This window comes from Vidua chalybeata, chromosome 4 (genome assembly GCF_026979565.1).
Source record: "Vidua chalybeata isolate OUT-0048 chromosome 4, bVidCha1 merged haplotype, whole genome shotgun sequence".
In the NCBI taxonomy this organism is placed as follows: domain Eukaryota; kingdom Metazoa; phylum Chordata; class Aves; order Passeriformes; family Viduidae; genus Vidua; species Vidua chalybeata.
In genome coordinates this window covers 1014942-1041354 of record NC_071533.1, presented here as the reverse complement: position 1 = coordinate 1041354, position 26413 = coordinate 1014942, and the positions used below count along the sequence as shown (strand labels likewise).

The following is a 26413-nucleotide window of genomic DNA, read 5'->3' as shown; positions in this document are numbered from 1 at the left end:
TCATCTCCTGAACGGCACACGAGCTGATGCCTTGTTACGTAGAAAGCTGAGGGACGTGTGTGACCAGGGCAAGTCTATCTGACAGAATTTTCCTAAGCTGGGATTTTCATTCTGTCTCGCAGTGGTTGAGGCTGTGTTTGTCTGGGATTGGCCAGCTGGCAAACCAAGGGCGCCAGGAATATTTCTCTGTCTGCTCTGGGGTGTTCTGAACCCCAGGGGAGCACTAACTTTGACCCTCTAACTTTGATGGAGAAAACTTCCTAAGCCTCAAAGTAAACTGGAAAGCACAAAAGTGTGCAATAGATTGTAGAGATTGTAGATAGTAGTATAGTATGTCACATGGGTGAGGAATTTAGGTTTTAGGATTTTTAGTATGTTATAGATGAGTTCAAGATAGAAGATATAGGGTGTTGTCTTGAGTTCTTTTCTTCTTTCTTCTTCCTCTTTCTTCTTGGGTTTAGGTAGTGTCTTGTAATGGAGTAGAAAAATCCGCATTGCGGGTCTTCAGGTTAGTTATTAGGTTAGAAAGGAAAATAATTTAGGTGTTACTTTTTAATTAGGTAGTTTAGTTTTTGATTAGACTTAAAAGGCCTTGTAACAAGAGGTTATTAGCCATTTTTGTGCTGTTTTCATGCATGCAAACTCACAACTCCAGGTACAGCCACACGTACTCACGCCCCAGAGTCTCAGCTGGCAGAAGGATGGGGTCTCAGGACCAGTTGTCATGGGTCTGACATGGGGACTGACACGGGCAAAGATCTTTCTTCATGGAAGTTTAGGACACTGAAACGGTTTTGCTTTCCTGCAGCGTGGAGAAACTGCATTGCACATGGCGGCACGTGCCGGGCAGGTGGAAGTGGTTCGCTGCCTCCTGAGGAACGGGGCCCTGGTTGATGCCCGAGCCAGGGTAGGTGTTCTGATTACAGTGGCTTTTTTTTCTCTTAAAACCATGGCGGAAGGAATCACTCACCTACTTCCTATGCCTCTGCAAGACAAATGCTTAGGAAGGTCTGTGAGGAGCAAGGAGGATGCTGTGCTCAGGGTGGCTCCGTAGCACTAACGACCCACTCGATTTGAGTTGTAGGAAGAACAGACCCCACTGCACATCGCCTCTCGCCTGGGCAAGACGGAGATCGTGCAGCTGCTGCTGCAGCACATGGCGCACCCCGACGCCGCCACCACCAACGGCTACACCCCGCTGCACATCTCTGCCCGTGAGGGGCAGCTCGACGTCGCCTCCGTGCTCCTCGAGGCTGGCGCCTCACACTCCATGTCCACCAAGGTAAGGCTAAACACTTGACACCCGTGTGCCAGTGGCACAGGAGCAGGTCTGTCCCGTGACGAGCGTGTTTTCACACTGAGAAATTGAAGTCCTTTGGGCCTTTTAGAGTGTTCTTATTTAATCGGCAGCAATCCAGTAGGCTGGAGTAATGTAGCACAAGTTAATCAAATTTCAGCTTTGCTGTCATCTAAAATTGGGTTTGGTTGCCACTGAAGCCAAATGCAGATCTTGATAAATACACAGTCCCGACAGGTTTAAGATGTCCTTGTTTCTCCCTTTCCCTTACTGGCACAGCTTTTATTGCGCAGTATTTCCAAAAAAGAAAAGGGCATGGGAATTACATGTTTTTTATGAATAGGTCTCCTTTTATTCCTCAATACCCTATTTACTTAAATAGCAAAATAATTCTGCTCTGTGCTAGCTGAGTCTTCCTAAAACATAGAAGTCAGCATCTGCCCAGTCACATTGAATGCTGGATCTATTTTCAGTGGTTCTAAAATGAGATGTCATGTGACACAACAGGCCATTTTGTCTGGGATTACAAAAGAAATGTTCTCCAGAATCACTAGCAGGTTTTTTATCCAAAAATGGTACCAATAGATTCCTAACAGAGAGATGAAAATGTAAGGTAGTAGATAGCTGTGAAGAGAATGATGTAGCAAGATATCTTTTCCAAATTTAAACCATTTGATAAGTAAGAATCACATAATTTTTGCTACTTATAAAAGTACCCTTGGTTTTATGGCTGAAGCTTAAAACATGTTTATGAACAATGGCATGTTTTCCAGGGTTTAAAAGACTAAACCAGCAATTTTCAAATTATGATCCATGGATTACTGGGAGGGCTTGCTGTTCTCCTTTTATCCAGCTGTTAAATCACATTAGAATGGCTAAAAATACACTAAATACTTTCCTAATTTCCCATATTGCTTGATGGCAATTAGTATTGCAGGAACATTCTATAATTATGAATAGGAGAGGATGGAGCCCACTAGATAATATCTTTATAGACTTGTGATTTGTGAACTGATGACGTTTGAGATTACCCAATACAAACTCTTTCTGAGGTGGGATTAATGGAACTAAATGATAATGATAATAAAGATTAAACATCCCTTATGTGCCAGGCAAATAGGTCATTGCAGCTTCCCAAAATTACTGTCAGGCAGCGGTGCAGGCTGCCACCTACTGTCATACGTCCGTGGGCTTTCCTTACCAATTTTTAAATTAAAACAGGTGAAGAGAAGGGCTCTTTTTAGCTTCAGTAGAACTTCTTGACTGTTTGAATACACAAATTCAAGTACAAATAATTTTTCACCAAACCCTACTGGAGGAAGGGAATCGGAGTTTGAAGGTTTTATCTGATGAATTTATTTGTTGTTTCCGTGTTACTGGCAGCGATTGATGCAGGAAATACTTGTAAAGCTGTCATCATGGAACAAAAAAAGGTGCAGCTGGTTTGGGGTGTAAATCTGAAGAAGTGCCTTCATTGCCCCCACGCAGTGTGTGTTGCTGGTACAGTCTGTATCCGATAAAATGTCTGCCAGCTTGAGAGCAGAAAAGTAGGAAAGAATAATAAAAGGGAAAGTATTTTCTTGTATTTCGTGCTTCTCAAAGTGCTTTCAAGAGAGGCTGCTCTTTCTAGGTTCAGTTATCCATTCTGAGGTTAAAGAGTAAGCGCTTAACACACAGTTCTTAAACAAGAGATGTCAGCATGACCTTTAACACAAACAGCTGTGTTTTATCTCCTGGAATTTTTCAGAAGGGATTCACACCGTTGCATGTGGCAGCCAAATATGGGAGCCTGGAAGTGGCAAAGCTCCTGCTGCAGCGCCGTGCCTGTCCTGATTCTGCTGGCAAGGTACTGCTGGGGAAGAAAAAGTCAGAAGTCTTTCCTTAAGGAAGAACTGTGTGAAATATGCACCCTAAGAAGGCTGCAGCTTCTTTTGCATGGTGGCTGTGGCTTTGCTGGGGTCGTGTCTCCCCTGGATGGTGGCTGACTGCTGCTACCCAGCATGCTGAGTTTGGGCCCATGGCAGGAGGGCGCGTGGCTGCTCTGAGGGCAGGTGTGTGTTTTTGGCTCAGGAAGCACCGGTTCCATCAAGGTGCCTAAATTCCCAATGGATAAACATAGGGGCAAAGCCACACCATCCCCTGGTGTGGCGTAATGAAAGCCAGTGGCTGCCACCGTGGTTCGCCTGGTACGCCGCTTCTCCCCACTAACAGCCAGCTGCCTGCCATGGCCTTGCTGTCCATCCCCATGGCCTTGCTATCCATCCCCATTGCCTCCCCCTGTCCCCTCTGTCCCTTGCAGCCCCCTGGACCCTTCCATCCCACGGCTCCGGAATCCCCCCCGCAGTGTCCCGTTCCCCGGTGTCCCGTGTCCCCGCAGTGACCCGTTCCTCGCCCCGTGTCCCCGCGGTGTCCCGTGTCCCCGCAGTGACCCGTTCCTCGCCCCGTGTCCCCGCGGTGTCCCGTGTCCCCGCAGTGTCCCGTTCCTCGCCCCGTGTCCCCGCGGTGTCCCGTGTCCCCGCAGTGTCCCGTTCCTCGCCCCGTGTCCCCGCGGTGTCCCGCGTCCCCGCTGTCCCGTAAGGCCCTAACGCCGCCCCGCCCTTTCAGAACGGCCTCACCCCGCTGCACGTGGCGGCGCACTACGACAACCAGAAGGTGGCGCTGCTGCTGCTGGAGAAGGGCGCCTCGCCTCACGCCACCGCCAAGGTGAGCCCGCCCGCCCGCCATGAGGGGAGCCCGCGGGAAGCCGGCCCCGGCACAGCCGCCGGCCGAGCCAGCACTGTGCAGCGGTAGCAGCGGCGTAAGAAGCGTCTATTCTGGCCAGGCAGACGGGGAAGGAGCACAAGGGGAATTAATCTGTGGCGTCGTGGTATCACCGTGCCGGTGGGGGCAACCCTGAGGGGAACCCCCACGCTGAGGGGACTCGGTCCCACCAGAGTTTTAGTCACAGCTGGAAGTCACTTCATTATTGTGCGGTGTTAGCAATGACATTAGAAATTTTATTCCGGGGTTAGGATGGTGTTGTGGTACCGCTGTGCAGGTGAGGGGAGCTCTGAGGGGGCATTCTGGAGCCCTGAGGGGACCCAGCTCTGTCAGAGCTTGGGTTGCGGTTGGAAGTCACCTTACTATTGCATAATATTAGCAATGACTTTAGAAATGTGCATTCTGACCATGCACACGAACCACTCCAGGGTTAGGAGTGGTGTTGTGCCATGTAATGCACACCACCACTCCTGTGTGTAATGCTGTGTAATGCAAAAGCTGCTAAAAGGGGAAAATGGGGACCAGATGGGTGCAATACCAGAGAGTTGCCTGCCCTGTGCAAGGCTGCTGATCTACAGGCTTTCAGGAAATGCTCAGGGATTGTATTGGGAATATGGTTTCCATGGCAATGTATGGAAAGCAGGATAGTTTGGGAAACTCCCACTTAGAAACAACACAGCAGAACAACCACAGGCCAACCCAACCAAGCAGCCCTCACAGAACCTGTGTCCTGTGGCACCGGGGATTTTTCCCTCACGATGTGTTATAAAACAACTAGGAAGTTGTCTTATTGCCAGAAAATGCCATTCTTCTGTGCTTAAATGATTCCTTCAGTCACAAAAACATTCCACCCCATTGCTGCTTCCAGCCTGTGACTGACACGTGTATCAAAATTCCATATGCAAACACATCTGTACTCACATGCTCTGGAAAAAGCATAATGTGATGAAGGGTGTGCACCCATCACTCATCATGGGGAATGTCACTTACCAGTCAAAAGGGATTGTTTGCAACATAGGTTGTACAAAATGCAGGTGTCAAACTCAGCATAATTTGAAGGTATTCGTGGAACAGTCCTGCCTACCCTGGTGAGGGCTGGCTTTGTTCTGGTTTAGGCAGCGAAAATAACAGACTGACAAAGCAACACAACAGCAGGGCCATGTGGGACATGTCTGGCCTTGAAAATTTAATTAACTCCCCTCTCCAATACCAGGCATAACATCAAATAATACTGTTCTATGGTGCCTGACTTCTTAGGCTTACATGGCCGTTGTGGTAACTTTATTTTCCCTTTTTTTCCCTGCCTGGCATCAGAATGGATACACCCCTCTGCATATTGCTGCCAAGAAAAACCAGATGCAGATAGCTGCCACTCTGTTGAACTATGGGGCTGAGACCAACATTTTGACCAAGCAGGGAGTCACCCCACTTCATTTGGCCTCCCAGGAAGGTCACACTGACATGGTGACTTTGCTTTTGGAGAAAGGATCCAACATCCACGTGGCAACAAAGGTAACTCACCATTGGAAACCTAGTATTATGGGTGGGAGTATCCAGTAAGATGCAACTTTGTGTCTGTGGGTGGGTTTAACGACCTGCGCCAGAAAACCGAGAGCTCCAGCCTGAAATAATTCAGTGCTCTCACCAGCAAAGGCTCTTTTCTGCATGCCTTTATCCTTCAATAGTAAGTGAAGAAATTTACATTCTCTGGCAAATAAGAAAACAACTGTATTACTGGAGTAGACTAAGAAAAATTCTATGGAAGACCTTTCCAATTTTTTTTTTTTAATGATTGTACATAACAACTTTTTAACAGAAAACAAAGTCATAAAAAAACCCCAAACTATTACTGTAAATCTTTGTGGGTCACTGGGTTTATCCAGGGATATATGCAAATCTTATTTATGCAGGTGAAAAGCCTGCAGCTTCTGCTCATTCAAGTTAGAATAGAAGACTCCGGTATCTCCTTGCATGGAGTAACTATATTCTGCTAATAGAAACAAGGAGACTTTCATTTCTTATACAAAATTAGTTTGGTGCCTTGTTCACAGGGAAGCACTGCACATCACGGTGAGCTGTCAGTTAAAGGCTGCATCCTTTTCCCTGGCATTTGAATAGGATCTATTTCTGGAGTTAATGTCTTCATCTGGCTCATGCCTGCAGTTGTCAAAGTTCCTCTTTCCGTCTGAGGAGTGGGAAGCACGTTTTATTAATGGGCTTCTCAGCTTCCCAAATTACATTATTGTAGAAAATCTTGAGCATTCATGCTTTAAAGTTTCCCCCTATGGTTATGGTGATGTAATTGTTTTGGAGCTGTTTGTCAGCTGGAACAGGAGTGACATTGACTCTACTTTGTTTAAAGTAGAGTTCAACACCCATATTCAGAAGCTGCAGTTAGGGTCTGATCCTGTTTTAAAGATGGGGAAGCGGTAAAGTCTAGATTATTTTCCTTATGCACAGTAGGATTTCATTCTTACTTCCATTTGTTTGTTTGCTTACCTGTTATATTCCATCTCCAGGCTGGACTGACATCCTTACACCTTGCAGCTCAAGAGGATAAAGTGAACGTGGCCGAGATACTCACCAAACACGGTGCAAACCAGGATGCTCAGACAAAGGTAAATCATGCAGTGGCTGCTGTCTCCAGCGTGCCAAAGGGTGCTACCCTTGTCCAAGGAATGTTCCACTGAGCTTGCAGTTTTACTTCTTTGTTCTCCTCCTGTAGCTTGGTTATACACCTTTAATTGTGGCCTGTCACTATGGAAACATCAAAATGGTGAATTTTCTCCTCAAGCACGGAGCAAATGTCAATGCTAAAACTAAGGTAAAGAATTTTCCATTGCTTTGCTTTTGCTCTTTATTCTGAACATGGTAACCCAGCACTCCTACATGACACACGTGCTTTTTCCCTTGGGAACTCTAACCATCGCATGGGAGGTGTCAACATGTGGTAGCTGTAATGGAATGCTCTCTCTCTGCTCCATCTCATGGTGTGGTGTTCAGGAAAGAAAAGCCAGATAACTGTGTGTATGAAAAAACAACATAGACAATCAGTTTCATTGATTTTTCTTATTACATGCAAACTAACAAATGAAAGTTTGTTCCTGATCTTATTTCCACATGGTTTACACCACTGTAATACCATTGTGCTGCCAAACTAGCAAGTAACAATTCAGACACTTTCAGGGTGATGTCAGGTTCTCTCCAATATGCTGGGAGAAGAGTGGGAAGAGTTACTGCTATTCAATGTGTGGGTGGGAAACTCTGGGAGAGGAAGCAGCTGTGGTAAGGGAATTTGGTTTACTCAGAGAGAGTTTGGGGTTTTCTGAGGGGAATCTGGCTATGCTGAAACCTGACCAGACACACTGAAAAGGGCCTGACTGCCTATAGCCAAAGTCTGAACAAAGCCCACTGACTTGAACAGTTTCTCCAGGGATAAGCTGGTGGGAACACCAGCTGAATGGGATGCATTTTGTAGCAAAAGCTGTGTATCTGCTGAGAATACAAAGAGAGGTTCTGATGGCAGCAGCAGTAGTGTGCTGCATCCCAGAAATCATCACAACACTGTGATCAGAAAAAGAAGGCTAACTCAGGAACTGTAGGGTTCCAGCTTGGTTAAAGCTGACTTCAGGTAATTGCTGACTCCTGTATTCAAGCTGGATGTCTTGGGACCAACAGGAAGCACCCCACTGATAGTGTTTTTAAAATCCCATCAAAATCACTGGCTTGAAGTCTGCTGGTCCCTCTGGTCAGCTTCCCTGTCCCCAGCTGGGACCTATGGGATGATTCATTTCTCAAAGTAGCAGTACTTTGTTACTGTGGTCACAGCTCAATGTGGTAAGAAACAGCCAAATAAATAAATAAAAGATTCAGGCCCATCCCTCATGGGACCACCCAAAATCAATGGGCAAAACCAAGGGATTCCAAAAAGACAGGCAACACTACTAGAAAAACAGCTGATGAGAATTAATAAAGCAGACAGTAGTGGGATCCAAACTATTAATGCCAAGACATTCAGCTGAGGTATTTGGAGGCTAACTCAAGGGACAGAAAAAGTTGTGTCTTTAGGATTAGGTCTCTGTTTTTGTTTAAAGGGCCACTGGGACAGATTATGATTCCATTCACCCAGGTATTTTACTTAGCATGGTTTTGTTGTAGTCAGCAAGTTTGTATCAGGAAGCAGTTCTCCACAATCTCGCACCTAGGGACCACTAAAAAATACTGGCAATCTGTCAGCTGGTGTTGTGGACTCAGTTTAAAGAATAAATCCTGAACTCAGGCTAGGGCATGTTAAAGAACCCCTGTTGCAGCTTGGGCTTCCACTAGAGAAAGCCTGCACGATGTTTTGTGCAGGGGACACATGAATTGTATTTTTGAAGGACTGCACTATTCAAGTAAAGGTGGTGAATCTATCTGCTTTCTACAAGAATCTACAGTAAGCAGCAGTTCTTAGCAGTCCACACACTCATTCTAAGAACTGTAACAGTTCTGAACTATCACCATCTAATTAGCAGTGCAAAGCATTACTGGCATCTATGTGTTTGCACCAGACATAATTCTCAGAGCACATTTCAGAGCCTGCCCCAGGCTTTATGTAAGCATATGGTGAGATCAACCCAAGGTTTTCTTCCAGTTTCTTCTCTGCCTGCTTTCAAAGCCAACTGCAAATAATTTTGTAAATCAATTGCCTGACTGGACTTACACAATACCATCTCAGATCAGCCAGCTTAAGCACACTTTGGCTATGTTTCTGTATTGTGTGACACGAGAACAAACCACTGGAGCGGATAAGTATCTTGAACTAAGCATATTTATTAAGGTAGACACTGTGTACAAATTCCTAGGTGTAATTACAGCTTGGTCCAGCCTTTTGGAGGCAATGTGAAGCTAACCTTGATTGACATTTGTAATAGGTATATGTTGTTAGCCTTTTAAAAAGCAAACAGGTTTTGATCACTGCTGTTAAAAATGATGTGTTTTTTAAATAGACTCAGATATTTTAATGGCAAATCTTGGGCCCCCTGTTGAAAACTAGGATGTGAGAGGAAGAGGAATGTTCTCTGCCTCAGCTATGATTCTTTTCCCTCAATGTGCCCCTTTAACTTTGTTGTTCCTCATTGTTCCTTCCTCTGATTTAGAAAATAGGGGAGAAATGTCTTTTCATAGATTTCTTTTATTGTCAGAGAAATGATTTTTGAATAAGAATATTACCTTCCTTTATATTTTCATTAATCTGGGGAAGGAGAATTATTATTACTGAAGGTTTATTATTTTTGGCTCAATTGGTGTCATAATTTATGTTTGAAATATCTCAAAAGGAGCAGAAGGAAGCAAAGGGAAATGTCTGATCTAATGATTGCTTCTTGTTCTTTGTTTGCTTTTGCTGTCACCGCCATGGATAACAGAATGGGTACACCCCTCTTCACCAGGCTGCTCAGCAAGGCCACACTCACATCATCAACGTTCTGCTGCAGCATGGGGCCAAGCCCAACGCCATCACCACGGTAAGTCTGACATGCCACTGGCAACTTGTTTCCCTGGACAGTTCTTTTCTTTCCTTCCTTAGGGCTCGAGAGCAAGCTGTTGTTTTGGTGAAAGTATTCCTCATACAGCTGGTTGTCATATGTGGAAATGTAATTTCCTCTGCTCTTCCTTATCCTCTTAAGGTAGTTCACATCCAACCTAACTGCAGTAAGCTAAACGTGAGGCGGAGAAGCAGAGTCCGGAGCTGCAGGATCAGGCTGGCCATAGCTCTCTGTGCCAGGCTCTTTCAATTTCCCTCCACCTCAACTCCCTGGAAATTAATATCTCCAGAAGGAGTTTCCCTTAAAAATCAAGGGCAGTTCAGAACCTGGTGGTGGTTTTTTTTGTTGTTGTTTTGTTTTGTTTTGTTTTTTTTTTACTTTAGACCCAAATTTCTGTCCCTCTCTCCACTGAATTGGTTTTAGGTTCTTAGTGAGTTCTCCTCAGTGAATTCAGTGAAGTTAATACCTCCTCAAAGAGACGGTCAATAGCTCCTGGCACAGTTCATTCTCTGCAGTCAGCCAGCCAGGAATGCGACTGTCCTATTTCACGTTGATGTTGTTATTAGTCACCTCTAATTGGGTAATCATTAGAACACTGCCAGAGTGTCCAAAACTCCTGTCATTCCCCAGAGTGGATCAGTTTTCCATATGCTTTCCGTGTGCATGCTTAAATCAGCACTGGCACCGTGTTTGGGCCTGGAACAATCACATAGAATAATCTCTAGTAATCCAAAATACTAGTTTGTGCACTGGATCATCAAGTGAGAGGCCGCTGTGGTCAGCTTCTGGGGCTGTAGATACTGTTTGGGGTGTTTTACTGAGGTCTGCTGACTTGATTTCAGCCCTCACACTGGGGCTGTCATGCCCAGGTCTAACCCAAGTCCAAGCAGTCCAAGACACAAAAACTGTCTTTGCTGCACAGTTGGCTGCTCCCTCAGAAACTCGATCTGTCCTTGTCCGCAGAGAGCAACCTCTGGCTTGAGATAAGAGAGAATTTCAACCTGAGACATCTGGCAGGGAGATATGGGAGTGGTGGATGAACAGCTAATGTGCAAGTGAAGTAACAGTCAAATTATTTGTGCTATGAAGATGCTAATCTGTTCATTTTGTGTGCTAATCCACAAACTGTGTTGCTTCAGGGGCTGAGCTTGTCTAATACAGAAGAGTTTAAATTATAGATAACTAAAGTTGTTGCTAAAGAAGAGAGAGCCCTCAGGCTGATAACCCCTGCACATAGTGCTATGGGGTCACAAGAGAAATCATTTCTGTGCAAAGAGTGGTACAGTGATAGTCCGTGATTCCTCAGGAGAACAGCATGTTGTCCCTTGCTTCAGTGCAAAATAGCATGGAGCAGTTCTGTGTAGAACCCTTTACAAAGAACCATGGAACACATCCCTTCCTCCCCTCCCCAGGCTCAGTGACACGGGGACTGTGGACTGCCAGTGTTCCAGGAGATTAAATAGGGATAAATAGGCCTAAACTCTTGTTAAATTATTTTAGTGTCCCTTGGATGAATGACACATTCTCTACATGTTATGAACATTCAAACTGCAAATAAATGTATTTAAATGCAACTGTATTCCTCACCCCAAGCCTTTTGTGGCTTGTATTTGTTAAATCATTAGCTTTTGTGAACTGTTAAAGGAAGTACGTTTTTGTTGTATGAAGGAATAGGAGTATATGTGGACAGCACAGCTGTAATTTTGTATTCCCCAGATAACCAACTATACCTGGTAAAGGTGTAACAGTTTCAACTGGGAGTGAAACTGTAAACAGTTAAAATACTTTTTACTTTCTAGAAGAGTATTTCTGCAAAATAAACCCCAGAATAAACTTCTGCAGGCAAGCCAGGCTGCATAGCAAAATGTGAGCCCTAAAGGGTTAAAGCATACAGCGCTGTAGTATTTGGAATCGCTGGCAGATGTAAGTGTGTTGTGTTACCATGGCAATTGGGGCTATAGTCTTAAAGAAGTTACAAAGACAGAGTCAGATGTAACGGTAAAAAAGCCGTGATTTTCCTAGGCTGTGCCTTGTTTTGGATGGAAATGCTGGCTCATGCAGCGTGGAGAGTGATCTCATTGGTTCACATCACAATCCTCCCTCTCTCTCAGCGCGCTCTCCCCCTCTCTTCCCTTCAGAATGGTAACACAGCCTTAGCCATCGCCAGGCGCCTGGGATACATCTCTGTGGTCGATACGCTGAAGGTTGTAACAGAGGAGATCACCACCACCACAACTGTGAGTTGCACATGCATTCAGATGTGCCTCTTCTTTACTCAGAGTGTTGTCTTTCTTCCCTCAGGCTCTCTGTGCATCTCTCCTTTTCTGTCTGGGGAGTTTTAGCTCCCCCCCTCTCCCTTCCCCTTTCTGTTGCATTTTTGCTACAGTGCTTTGAGTGTATCTTATAAGCATGTGGAAGTGTGTGCAAGGCAACAGGCTCTCCTGAGCTAGGGAACAAAATCTGTGTGCACACCGATGGAAAATAACAATTCAGAGCAAAACTTGTTTCTAGACCTGGGTCTGAGCTGCAAACCCAAACTTCCCTGAAGTTTGTGCATTGTTTAGATCCTGCCATTTCTCTGTTTGTCTTTTCCCCTCTCCTTTCCCATCTGGCCTTACATCTCCACACTTTTGACACCTCCTGAGGCTCAATCCTTGTAACATCTCTACGTTTGGACTGCACCAGCCATGGCCTGGAGCCAAGCCTAATGATGCTCACTGGATGACTGTGGATCACATCCATCATCTTCTTACTCAAGTCACTTCCACTTCAAACAGATCCTGTTTTTCCAAAATGCATGGGAATCTTTCCTTATGGGCTCAGTGCTCCACACTCCTGGAGTGTGTATTTTGACATCAGGGCTCATGAATGGTGTGTGCTGAACATCAGCAAGGTGGTACTGCAGCTTTAAGCCAGGAAAAGCTGATCTATTTGGACAACTTGAGGAGGAGAAGGTTTTCCCTTCTTGCACTTTTACCTCACATGTACAAATGTCATAGCAGGTAGGAAGGGAGAACATTAGAAAAAGTGCATAATTAAAGAAATTAGATTTAATTTAAATGTCGGTTACTGCATTTATCTTGAAACACTGCTGTAAGGTCATGCTTTTTCATTTTATTTGATTTTTTTAAATGCAAGATTAGCAAGCTAGAAACCCCATCAGCTCTAGATGCCATTTAGGAGCTCAGACCTGTAAAAATCTGTAGATTACTAAAAAGATGCCATTGCTTAGTTGTGGAGAGGGTTGTAAGAAGAAAAGTCCAAAATCACTTGTAAAGAAATGGGAAAATAATTCTGATTTTATTGCATGCTGACAGCAAATCCCACTTGTTATGAACCAAGGAAGATGCACTAAAGATAACATGGCGTAAGGTTACAAATAGAATGAGTCATAATTTATTAATGACCTGCAAAGATCAGGCTGAGTCAGGTTTGGAGGAGGAATTCCGGCGTAATTCCAGAAGTCTCTTAATAAAGGCTGTGTGTCTCTGTTGTTATTACTTCATGTTCTTGTTTAATCATACAGCACATCACACATGTACGTGCATAAACACATATGTATCTAATCAGAAGTTTAGGAAAATAAAACCTAGGCAAATTTTTTGGAGTCACTTTAGTTCTTATATTTTTAAGCTTCAGAGAACACCTTTGTCACATATTCTGTGCTGTGTCCTGGCACAGGTTTTTAATTTATTGTTTGATAAAAGCAGTAACTTCTTTTCTCATTTCCACTGTGTTTCCTTGTGCAGCCTTGGACCTTGTCTCATGTAAGAGTTAGATCTTTGAAATAATAGGAATTGCACTACAAAAAGACACATGTGAGGTATTTACTTTGGATAAATATTTCTTTAAACATTGAGGATTAATGGTATTTTCTACTAGATACCTGATGCCTGGGGTTTAGGACTGAAACTTACTTGCAGGGTTGACCTTTACTGCTCACACAGAAGAGAAATCTGAAATCTTGGTCTGTGTCTGCATACTTTGAAAGTCAGGTGGGAGCCCTCAATAAACTCAGGTTCTCCAGCTACGAATACATCTAACCCTTGTACCTTAGGGGGATGTATGGAATGGTGGTGTTTGTGGGGGGATGTTGATTGAACACAATTTAGAACAAGTCCTGCAAAGGAGGGCTAAGTAGCAGGTGCTCCCTGCAGTCAGGTTCTCCAGATGGTGAGGTTGGTGTTGCCAGACCTGAGCGCAGCGCTGAGCCTGAGAGAAGGTGCTGTCACCATAGCTACCTCATTCTCTGAGGCTGGGCTGAGCCCTGCACCAAGGATGTTACACAGCCCGATGCGTCATTGATATGCAAGTCACTGCCACTTGAGATGAGGAAAAGATCTCCAGTGCCAAAGCCTTTCTTTGCTCTAACTTGGAACAAATATTTCTCTTACTTGCATTAGTGCTGTTATTAGTGGAGCCACATGAATATTTAGCAATAGGGAGAATAAAGTGCACTTTTTTTACTGAAAGATTAGAGGGCAATAGGAAATGAGAATAAACTGGATTTTCAGAGGTTTGCTATGCAATTAAGTTTGGGGCCATTTATACAAACAAGCCTAGCCTTCCTGTGGACGGATGAATATATGAGGAGCTTTCAGGTTGTTTGCAGTATGCTGCTGTGAATAACTCATTGCTGAAAGCATATATGGGTTTACATACCTGAAGTACATATTGGAATTATTATATGCCACCCAATGAAAATCTGGCCTTACAATGAAAGGCTCAAATACAGAAGCCTTAAGTAAACTCCCTCATGAAATTCTCACTAAACATAGAGAGTTTGAGAAATACATACTGAGCAATTTTCCATGTGGGCCATTCATGGGACTAAATACAGATTTTAAATTTTGAGACTACTGATGTGCCTATCAATTAAAAAAAATCTAATATCACACTAGAAGTTCCTTTAAAAACATTAATTCCCAACAGAAGTTGTTGGGATTATAATTAATGTAGAATTAATGATTCTTGCTGAGTTCAGTGTTCCAAAAATGGCATTGAAGATTTTTTTGTTTTGTAATGTGCATGGGCACACACACTCTTTTGAATCTCTTTTCCAAGCTTTGTTTCAACTGTTAAATTATGAAGCAGTTTTTTTCTTACTGATGGAAAAGCCAGGAAGTCAATAAGGTATCCTTGCTTCCCTGTAAATAGATAATAACTTCTGCAAGCCTTAGAGACCAGATTTTTATATGGAGACCTTTAAAAACATAAGTAACGAGTAGATGGATGTAGTGGTCCATAAACCTCAGTTACCTGGGAGATAGAAAAATGGGCAGTGATCCTCTCTACCTGCACCCTGTGCTCTTACTTAGCTAATTGTTCAACTTACTTGTTAACTCTGGTGTTGAAGAGACAAAGTCAGTGCCACCTGAAAGATAGCACGTCCCCATCTGTCATCGCTGGCCCTGTCACCCCACTGCTGCCTGACATTTCTATCCCAGGAAAGCCATGGGAATAAGGGGGAGAAGTCAGTCCTGGTGGTGAGGCCATTCAGTGAATATAAACTCATTTGCAACCCTGAACATGTGTTCTGCTGCAACAGAAATAATGAGTTATTTATACTCATGGGGAAGAGTGAATTTAGCAGCCTAATTAGGATTGCCAGTTGAGGCAAAGGGCATTGTTCTTTCCCTGTACCTCAGGAGGGTAAACTGGAACTGCTGTCAGAGTTAAATAGATTGCAGAAATGTAAAGCAGACTTCGAAAACTAATTTCCAAAGTAATTACACAGTTGGCAACTTAGTTATTTATTAAAGTGCAGTATTTTACAATAAGCAAGAAAGCTGGCTTTGTCAGTTTGTTAGAAACAGAGAAGTACATAACAGGACCAGGAAATAACTAGTAAGTTTTGTGCAACAAAAGTTGCTATTGACTTCACTGCTTGATATCAGCAGGCATTTTCCCAAAAGAATATTGCATAAGGGACTCAGGGTTTGGCTAATTGAATTATTCCTCCCATGAAACGCTTTGGCTCCTTTGCATGTGATGTGAATGTATGCGCGCTAGACGGTGTCTGCAGCAGGGAGTGAGCACTGCCTCAGAGGGGGTTTCTCAGGGAGACACGTGGCCTCCTGGCGCTGCTCTCCATGCCAGAGGGGCACCTGTGCTCCCACACTGCTTAAGGGCTGTGTGCCAGCTGCCCTCTGCAGCTCCCCAGCTCGCTGGGAGGAGCCAGGGAAATTGGTACTTTGTGGTGGCGACCAAGGCATTTCTGATCACTGCTCCTTTTGAAGCCCTTGGCATTTTGTCCCCTGTATCTTAGCACACTGAAGACTTCCCTGCAGACAACTTTTTCACATTTTGCACTTCCTACAGTTTCTCTTATTAGTTCTTCATCTCCTTCAGTGTGAAGCTGGATGCTAAAAAGATGTCCCCATTCTTGATTCAGCACCCCGGGGATCTTCTGTTTGCTCCTGAAGTCATTTATGAAGATAAAATTATATTTTAAAAACCCCAACAAACTTCTAGTGTTTTCCTGCTCTTATGCCTAACCAGAATCCTCCCACTACTCCTCAGTCCATACTCGCCTTGATTCACAATATTTTGAGCTTTTAGGTGCACAAGATGTTTCAGAATCTTCAAACAACTTTTTTTTTTTCTCTGATGTGTATGTGCTCAGGGAGAATATATATGATTTATGAAAAGGATATAATTAATATGCACTGTAGTCACCTTTTTCTGGAGAAGGGGGAGAAATGTTTCAAGTGATCTGTGTAAATCCTTCACATCTTTTTTTAGCTCAGGAATTTCACATCATTCATAACTTCATTTCCAAATGTTTTACAATTTAATAATTTCCATATGCCCCATACAACTTTCTCAAGCTCTTCTGTAGACATTACCTAATTAATTTTAAAATCATCTTGGAAACATTGAGCTGAATTGTTCTATGTGCACCATTTATGAATAGATTTTATTTCTCTGACCAGCTCATTATCTTATGTTATTGTACTTTTGTGCCAGAGGTAATGTTGCCTTATGCAGCACTGAGAATGGGAGCTTCTGGAATAAAGATGAAAAAGCAAGTTAGGAGAAGGGGAAACATGTTATGAAATGCCTCAGCATGTCCCACTGCTGTCTGTTGAAAATGCCCTGCTGTAAACTTTGCTCCTCTGACTGATGATTCTGTCTTTGCAGACTGTAACAGAGAAGCACAAGCTAAATGTACCCGAGACAATGACTGAGGTTCTGGATGTGTCAGATGAAGAAGGTGAGTGACTTTGGTAAATTCCTCTTCCATACCACCTATGCAACCTGTTACATAGGCTCAAGAAGCTGCTTGAGTAGTCTGACATCTTCATTTTGCTGTGCTTGTAATGAAGTTCTTTTTTAAATGATGAAATCATTATGGTATTTTTATACAGATGCCAAAATTTGAAATAAAGGAAAATCCTGGACCCCTGTACCTTTTCCAGAAAAAGCTTATCTGAACCAAATTGGCAAATGAGACCATTTCCCAACTCCAGGCTTTACAATTTCACTGTAGAACTGTCCCAAAGTTGGCTTTGACCCTCCCATCAAGAGGAATCTGAGCAGAAAATTTTTTGGATCTGTGCCACTTGTATGAGACAGAAATATCCAGGAGTTTTGCCTCGTTGGAAACATTTGTGTAAGAAGATGCATGAGGTGGAGGGTGAAGCTTTTGGCACAGTGGGGTTCAAGGATACGCATGGTGCGATACAAAGTAAGAACGTGCTGATAAGTTCGGCACTTGGGTTTCAGAGGCCTTTGCACGTACAGATAGGAGATGTGTCCCACCACCTAGCTACATCCCAAGGATATTTCTCCCACCTTCTGGGAGGAGTGATAAAGTATCACACTTTTATACAGCTCAGAATCGACCTTTTCTAACAGTTGGCAAGTGACTTCTTAGAAATTTTAATCACAGCAGGACTAATAAATCTAAACACAGTTGGAAGGATTTTCTGTGCTCCTTTTTATACTTGGCAGTGTCAATATTACAATATCCTATGTGTGCCATTTTATGGTGGTGGTTATTATTCCACACAAATGATTTGTACAGTGAGTAGTTTCCAGAAAGTCCTGGGAATTTGGAAACTCAGCTTACAGGGTTGGTATTTTTCTTTTACAAAGAAAACAGATGCACTTGTGGTTCTAAATGGTGCACAAAGTTAATGGCATTCATTAATTATAAGTGCTTGTATTGCTTTTAGAAGTGGGATTTATGCTGATAAATGAGTTACACTCTTGAGAAAATATGATGCTTAGGTTCCAGATGCAACTTTTTGTTTTAAAATGCAAAAGCAAACAAGTGTGATTTAAAAATCAATTATTTTCTGCTGCATCATGACCAGTGAAATTATTTTGCCACTTTGTCTCTGATTAAGAAGAATTCAACTGCTTGTGTAATTATTATGTTGAATCACCATTAAATAGCTTATTGCCTTATGTTCACCTTGTTTAGTTTTCTCCCAGTCTTTTGATCTACCACTGAATCATCTTTAAATCCACAAAGCCTAGTATGTCCTCCTGCTTCTACAGGATTAATCCAGGGTGTTCCTTTTTCTCAAACTAATTTGTGTGTTGTACAGCCTTTAAACACTCTGATGAGGAACCCTTCAGTGATGGGGAAGCATATAATGGCACGGGTGCTGTTAGCAGGAGTTCATGGAGTAAGACCTACAGACTTTCTCTTTTTGTTTAATTCAGACTGTTTGGTTTATTTTTTGTGTAGAAACAACACGTTTGCATAATTTGGGTACCTAACACTGCTCCTCTCTGTTACTTTTGAAGTGTGGTTGAGTGTGTGTTTCCTGAAAGGTGGGAGGAAGAAGGGAAGCCAGAAAATCTCAGATTTATTACCTATATCTTGAGTGTGTTGGCAGAACTTGAAGGGGCTGTCCTGCATGACTAATGCTCTCCTGTGCTTTGAATTAACATGTACTGCAAGAACTCCTAACGTGGATGGTGCTTGTCACAGTAACTTAAAATAGCTGGGGACAGGAAGGCTGCAGAACTTGTTTAATAGAGAGGATGAACCAGTTAGGGGTGATGTGGCTTCATAAGAGGCTAGCGGTAAGATTTCTGTGATGCTGTGTTCTTTGAAGTGACACAATATGTTCTGAAATAAATCAATGTGCTGCTGCAAACCTGCCAGCTGTATTCATATAGTTATCAAGCTGAACACAAGAGTACTTGAGCAAAGTATTTCAGGTGCCATTGTGCAGCATGTTTGTCACTGATGATAAGTATTTTGCTTGGAAGATTGTTCTATTGCATAATTGTATGCTGTCATGTTGTTAATATAGTATTTGCTAAAGCAAAGTTAACATACAGTCTGAGTAATATAAAATAAAACACAGTTATCTATCAGATAGCTTAGCTTGATGTGGAAGGTCCTTCTCTGGGTAGCCTGTTTTAAAATACTTTGAATGGACTGAGAGTCCCACTAATTCTTCTTCAGTTTTATTGTGACATTTTTTGTGTTTTTCCAGTGAATTGTTATTCAGAATACTTCACTTTTTATGTTACTTGCAAAACCAAATCTTCCTTTTGAACAGAATCACATTATATTTTTTAATTTAAAATGGCCTTTAATCCCTGTTCCAAGGGGATTGCACTACAGATGCCCATAGGCAGAGCTGTTAAGTGATGTGGTTTGTGCAACACGTACCCCTGCCAGCAGAAATGCTCAGTGTGGATAAAGTTGCACAAAAAAACCCTGTACATTTTTATCATTGTATCAGCCTTGGCTGTATTGCTGCACAGTTCAGTTGCTTCAAACCTGTCACCAAAACAAGAAGCATTTTGCACCTGAGAAATCCTTAGAGCAATAAAGGGAAATTACTGCAAAGCATCTTGTGAAATGTATGTTAATGATGTCTACAGAATTAGTGAAGTTAAGCACAAGCAAGTATTTTTTGTTAGGGCTGAGTCTGTGTAAACACAAAGGAAAATATAGAAAGGGCAGGAGCTTGGTTTCCTTCTTATTTCCCCCTATATTAATATGCACCTCTGCATCCATTCCATGCCTCATTTTTGTGCCAGAAGAGCTGCACAAACCAACAGTGGTTGATCTTTGAGACTCCCATGGGAGATAGTGCAGTAGGTGTAGTGCTATAGAGGGAGAATACAACTAGTAAAACAGGATGTTCAAGAGCTCTCATTTGTTTCTTTTTGAGCCTCCTCATCACCAATTAATTTTCAAACGTTGTAGTTTCAGTGTCTGCTTGAGACCAAGTTCTGGCTGCTGCAGACGTTGTCAAGCTCTAACCACGCTAGGCCCACATCCTCCATTCTGGCAGCACAAACGTTTCACCATGTGGTGACCCAGCCCGGAGAACTGGTCTGTCTGAAAATGAATCTGTTTGTCCTGACAAGTTATTTTCCAGCCAGACAACTTTTGCAGGCAGAAAGGAATAGAAAGGCTGAAGTAGAGGGTGAAACACCATTGCCAGGAGCGGCATGGCCTGAGATGGCAACCAGGAAAGTTGACTCACACCAAACTAATTAGTGCTGACACTGCAATTGCAGAGAAGGGATAGACAAAGACTGTCTGTCCCTTCCCTGTTTGTCGTGTGCAAAGAGTTAGTTCATGGACAAGGTGTCGTGTCTGTGAACTACTGCATTGTAGTGACCTTGGATTCCAGGAAGCAGTTGACAGCTGATCCTACATCTGGCTGCATCAGATTTCTGATAAGAAAGAAAATCTCCCACAGTGCTTAAATACAACAATGAATTTCCTTTGTGCCCCCACACATGGCCTTGGAGTAGAGAATGCTGCTGCATATGTGTGTGAAAGGAGCAGCTAAGTCTGGGTACAATCCACTACTGTTGTACATGCACATAATTCTGCTGAAGAAGCACCTGAATTAGTGGGAAAATTTAATTTCCTTAATTAAACCTAGAAGTTAAAGTTACAGCCAGGAATTGTTCTTAATAGACTTACATTGCTGTTGCTGCACATTAAAACACAGTAAATTTAGAATAGCACTGCTGAGTTAATTCGCCCTCTAAATAAAGCACTTTGTATCCAGTAGTATAAAATGTTGCCACAGGATGCTGTTTTACAGAAGTAAAGCCTTGGTGGCTTAGGGATGTAGGGGTAGTTTGTTATTTTATTGTTTCTTACCTAGATCCAGCATAGCAACTTCCTAAATACCACAGTAACCACCCGTCGAGTACTGGAATTCTTTTTGCAATGGGTTTATATGCAAGAAAACAAAACCAAGATGTCCCCCCCTCCACAGAGCTCCTTGAGAGTAGAAGTGCACTTCTTCTTTTGAGATTTGCTTCACCTTCTGCCATTCTGTGAGCGCTGCCCTGAGCTCCCAAAGCTGACATGATGATAAATTTTAAGTCACGTATCAATATCTGAAACCACATTTGAAACCCCACTTTCCTGGCTGGCTAGAAAGAAACAAAGTTAAAGCATTAGCCAAGCTGTAATCCAGGGAAGCTTTTAGGGTGGGCTGCTAAATAGGGGATTGACTTAAGGAATTGAAAGTGGCAGAGAAACTCTGCAGTTATGGAATATGGAATTTTTATGTTCCATAAAAATTGTTACTGCTGTAGCTGTCCTTTCTACATCTGCAACACTTCTGTGATGAGCTTTAGACTTATCTGCATGCTGCAGAGAAAACAATTTTGGCAAACACATATAACTCTATCTGGCTTTAAAAACATCTATTAAAAGTAGTTTCTGGCAGTTTGACACAACACTCTTTCCTTAATTATTTTATTTAAAATTTTTCTCTATATGTTCTCTATATTTTTTGAGAAAAATTCCAGAGCAATTCTCATGCAGCAGTTGTATTTTGCAATTTTGCAAATTCATAGATGGCCACTGCAAACCATGGAGCATGCAAACCATCAATGTCAAGGGTTATATTTGTCACAAAGTGGTTAGTAAGTGGTGGAAATGTTCCTGGCACTAATTTGATGGGGAATGAGAGGGCAGACGGATTGTTTATGGCATGATGAAAAAGGGCAGCTCCTGTACTGCCCCAAAGCAACCGTCTGGTGAGATCTGCTGAGCCCTTGGTCAGCTGGATTTTGGTCAGTCATTTAGAGTTGAATACCTGTATTTTCTCTCCATATGCTAGGAGGCATTCATCTCAGGAAGGGAAGATGGGAGGGCACAGGCGCTGGGGGAGTTCCCTCAGTCCTCGCCTGCTATTCTGAGATATCTGGGCATGGTCTGGTTACTGTTTGCAGATGTCCCATCACATCAAACACTGCGACGTAGCCCCGCTATGGACATCTCTCAGATGAGAGGCCAAAGCTGAAATCAGAGTAGACTTTGGAATTGTTTTTTTTTGTTACTTTTTTTTTTTTTTTAAAGGTTGTGGGTGTGATGAAAGTGGTAAAGATTTTGCCTTTGTTTCTGTTATAAATGGAATGTCTGGCATGATTATCATTATCTAGTTTATTTGAAATACAACTTGAATTTCTTTTTACTGTTTGATGAACAGCATTGCCTTAATATCTTCCAAGTTTTCACTAAGCCCTGTGCTTTTTAATGTGACATTCCCAGGAAACAGGAGGCATCATCTGTCAGAAGACAGGAAACATGAAGTGATTAAATGCATTTTATTGTTTTCTGTGAAACTGTGCCCAGTTTCTCCCTCTTAATGTGGGCAGATGGAATTTTCAAGAGTTTTTGTTGTTATACTGAAAAGATTCAAGACTCATTTTTACATATAATATTTGTGTATGCATAAAAATCTTAACTCCCCTAAAGTTTACTTAGTTTTAGATGACAAATAATAATTTATTATACTATAATAATAATAATAATAAATTATTTATTTCTTAGCTGAAATGTCATCTAGAAAAAGTAGCTTGATTTGCTTTGTGAAAACAAGTATGAAGATGAGCTTAAAGCTCTTGGTGGCCTGGGGTCATGTTGTGTGGCTCTGTGGGTCACACCAAGCCTCTGGCAGGCTCACACTGCAGTGATTTACCAGCGGGAAAATGACTGAAATACTCAGGCAGAAACTGGGGAGAGGAAGCGTCTTGCAAATGGGAATGAAAAGAAACATCTACATGTTGCTTGGCAATGGAATCTGTTTTGTTAGTTTGCTGGGGAAAAGCAAACTGTGACTTCATATAGACAGAATTTCCTGGGGAAAAGAATACTGGACCTAAAAAAAAAAGGATTAAATTTCATTATTCAGAGAATATGGATAAAGGTTACTGTGTCAGATAACAAATGATCATTTAGGCTGGGATTCATTACAAATTATGGTCATTCCCACCTATGCAAGTGAGCTTATTTCCAGTTTCTGGATGCTGCCATGTTCTAGAAACATGTATTTTGTTGCTGATCACAGAAAGATCTTGGAATATGGGTGACAGAGCCTTGTATGATGTGGAGTTTGGATAGTAGAGAGTTTAAATTAACCTTTGCAACTATAAGACATAAGGCACAGGAAACATGTTTTCATCTGAAAAGATGTAGATTACAATCAAGTAAGCGGTGATATTTAACCATAAACTGTCAGGCTGGGATGCAGCATAGCTGTTTTCAGAAAGCTGAAATGGATTAAGGAACAGAAAGACCACACTTGAGAGCGTAGCATAGAAATGTGCTCCTTGCCAGTGTGTGCAAGAGCAAAAACTGTATGACATCTAATTGATTAATTAATTGATTTTTAATTTTATTTTTCAAAATATCTTGCTTGATGTGCCAGTTTGATTAAATACATTAATTGCTGTGGTTTGCGGTGTTTCCTGAGTGGAAAATGCCTTTCTGTTCATTGTGCCATCCAGCTGTTAGATCCTGAGGTGCCAATGGAATCAAACTCATGTGTGCACTTATCCCCGTGTGATTGATTTGCAGGTGATGACACAATGACAGGAGATGGAGGGGAGTACCTTAGGCCAGAAGACCTCCGGGAGCTGGGAGATGACTCTTTGCCAAGCAGCCAGTTCTTAGATGGAATGAACTACCTGAGGTACAGCTTGGAAGGAGGACGCTCAGACAGGTATTTGCCTGGATACGTAACTTTACTCATGACACTGGTGCACTCGTACTGTAAGTGTGTGAAATCCCTTTGCGGGGTCTCTGCTTGGGGTGCACTGGTCAGCATTTGTTTGCTCGGTGTGTCAGCATGGCAGTCACCACTTTGCAGGAGGAAGGTGCAGTCACCCTCATCTCTGCTGCCATGAGTCAGGGGATGGGTGGACAGGGGCTTTGAGCATCAGGTGAGCTGACCTTTTCGAGTGTTTGCTGGCTCAAGATATCAGGAGAAGAGCAATAGACTTGGTCATTCTGCACGGGACTGGCAGTGAGTGTATTGTCTGCAAGCACCTCCACTCTTTCTGGTTCCTCATGGATGAATTAGCAGGAAAGAGAATACTTGTCCTTCTACTGACACAACTGTAATATTCATAATAAAACAGAAACATTAGTTTGTTCAGTCCAGACAACATACTGATTTGCTTATATCTAAAAAGCTCACCTTAGATCTCTTTGTGGAATAATAAGGTATGCAGCTTTGATTTAATTTTTTTTTTTTAGTGTCATTATATTCTACCAAAAATATGGAGTTCCCTTCTCAAAAGGAAAGACTTCATTAGTGAGCGTAAGTGTAGGCTCAAGCTAGCAGATTAACCCCCACAGTTCTAGTTCAGAATAGCCACCCGGGCACTCCTGGGTGTAATCAGCACTGTCTCCAGACTCACTGCCTTTAGAACTGGGCTACACTAAAGGAAATAAAAGAAAAAAATGTTGAAATCTTGGCAAGAGAATTTTGAAGCTACTTCATTTTCCAGTCTTGGTCGTTATCCTGGCAGCATTTCTGAAGCTCAGTGGAATCAGTAGGATCCGTTCTGTTTACTTGTGTAGGCTGGGAATTGCTTCTGGAACAAAAGATGTCAGGAAACAGTTTGGTTTGCCTCACAGCATGTGTAAATCCCATCATTCAGGTCCTGCAAGCCTGGAGTCTCTTGGTTTTTAGACAGTGTGTCCAGTGAAAACAAAGTGACTGTGTGGCTTTTTAACTCTCAGAGGAAGTTGATGAACTACCTCAGAATGCCTAAAATCAAAACCTTTTATTCTTTCAATGGTAGCAAAGTTTGGGAGTTTTTTAGGTTTTAAGATGTTGTATAGAAATGATTGTGCAGGCAAGTGTTAAGCCAGTTTAAATTACGCTCCCATTTAGAATAGTTTAGCTTTTAAATCTTGTCAGTGGATTTCAGTAGATTCTCACTGATATGTCACTGATATGGTTTCATTTATATTGTATGAAAATTATTTCAAATCCTGTATCAAGCAAAATTATACTGAAATGCAGCAAAATTCTAAAGGGAGAAATAATGAAAGAAACTAACTCCATGGTCTCATTTTCTGTCACCTTCAGGTTATTGATTTTGAGAATTTTCACAGAGACTGCTTCAGTTGTTTTGCATTTCCTTTTAATGTGATTTTCATTGCATTATAATGACTTTGATTTTTCAGGAAATTCAGTAAAGCAAGCTAGTATAAGCAGTCTAGACTCATATAATCTTACACATTAAACAATTTGATTTAAAAACATGTATTTTTCATTTGTAACCATCTTCCCTATTTATTTTATTTCTCTCTCCTTCATTTTTCTTTTCCATATGCTTTCATTAGCATCATGCCCAGGTAGGTATTACATAGCATGAACACCTGTTGTCTCTATCTCCTCCTATGGCACCTGTCTCTGTTCATCCACTTTGGAGGCCTGCTGTATGTAGAAAGTTGAGTTGGAGAAGCAAAGGAATGATGTTGCTGTTGAGAAACAATTCTGAGGTCCATTTTTAGTGTTCAGTGACCACAGGGTTTTTTTCTCATATGAAAGAACATATGTAAATATACACTTACATGTGAAAAAGAGATCTGCTCAGCCGGTCTAGAGGTCGTTGGGTCTCTGTCTAGGCTGGGAAGTGAGTGTGCACTGCAAGTCCCTCGGTCAAGCAGAGTAGGAACCTGGCATGGGGATGCTGGTCCTACTTTGTGGATACCACCGGGCCCCTATCTGGGGCTTAGAGGTGGGTGATATGTGCCTGTGCACACAGGCAGGACACATTCTTAGGCTCAGGAGCATTGCAGCATTCCTGGTTCCACAGTTCTGTCTCTGGGGCCGAGTGCTGTTGGTTCCACAACCCTTCAGACTTCAGATGTATCAGCAGCATTTAAGAAGAATCTGCATTTAGGTGTTGGGCTTGTGTCTGAGTTAGGTAGGCTTTTTTATGTTTCATAGAATTCTTGGGTACTTATGGCAATAATAAACAGTAAATCCCGTGCTCAGACCGTAAGGGGACTGTCATTTCACTCAGTACCTTTGTTCCTAATCTGAGCAGCACAAACCTTTTAACTCCTGGCTTGCTCTTCATTGAGCTGGTCCAATGCACAGATGGGGCAGTGCCATCTGAGCTCTACTTTTGAAATTGAGTGTAGCAGAGAATTTATATATAATATATAATTATATATTATACCAGAATATGCAATTATATTATAGCTACCTACAGACCTGAGTCATGAATGTGCCTATCCTGTCTGCAGATAAAGCCCAGCTCCCTTTTGTATTTATTAGAGCTTATGTACAGGTACTACACAGTGAATAGCACTGGGGGCTACTCATAGTGGTGGTAGTAGCAGTGAGGATCATAGGGATAAGCAGCCAAATGCAGTTCAGGCTTCCCTTCATTCGGTATCTATCCAGGACGTGGTGTTAGCTGAATAGCAGAACCTACAGCTTGGATGGTGACTCTCTCACGAGCATTGCATGGCTCAGCAGAGTGGTTCTGGAAGCGTCAAATATGGAAATGAACACAGGATAATGATGGCAAATGGGGTCTGCTACTGAGGCTGGTTCCTCAACCAAAGAAAAAA

At 42.4% G+C, this 26413-nt stretch overlaps 1 protein-coding gene across 29 annotated transcripts in view; it reads left to right on the top strand.

Moving 5' to 3' along the window:
- The window catches only part of ANK2 (ankyrin 2), a 261369-nt gene that overhangs the window by 179240 nt on the left and 55716 nt on the right, over nucleotides 1–26413 (top strand). For 24 of the 29 annotated variants that reach the window (XM_053940019.1, XM_053939994.1, XM_053939996.1 and 21 more), the window contains 11 exons: nucleotides 809–907; nucleotides 1085–1282; nucleotides 3045–3143; nucleotides 3902–4000; nucleotides 5372–5569; nucleotides 6577–6675; nucleotides 6783–6881; nucleotides 9463–9561; nucleotides 11721–11819; nucleotides 16726–16798; nucleotides 23393–23537. In XM_053940019.1, coding sequence (XP_053795994.1) covers nucleotides 809–907; nucleotides 1085–1282; nucleotides 3045–3143; nucleotides 3902–4000; nucleotides 5372–5569; nucleotides 6577–6675; nucleotides 6783–6881; nucleotides 9463–9561; nucleotides 11721–11819; nucleotides 16726–16798; nucleotides 23393–23537 — 1307 coding nt within the window. The remainder of the gene's footprint in view (nucleotides 1–808; nucleotides 908–1084; nucleotides 1283–3044; nucleotides 3144–3901; nucleotides 4001–5371; nucleotides 5570–6576; nucleotides 6676–6782; nucleotides 6882–9462; nucleotides 9562–11720; nucleotides 11820–16725; nucleotides 16799–23392; nucleotides 23538–26413) is intronic. The other 5 variants (XM_053940017.1, XM_053939997.1, XM_053940016.1 and 2 more) reach the window with 1 other exon arrangement.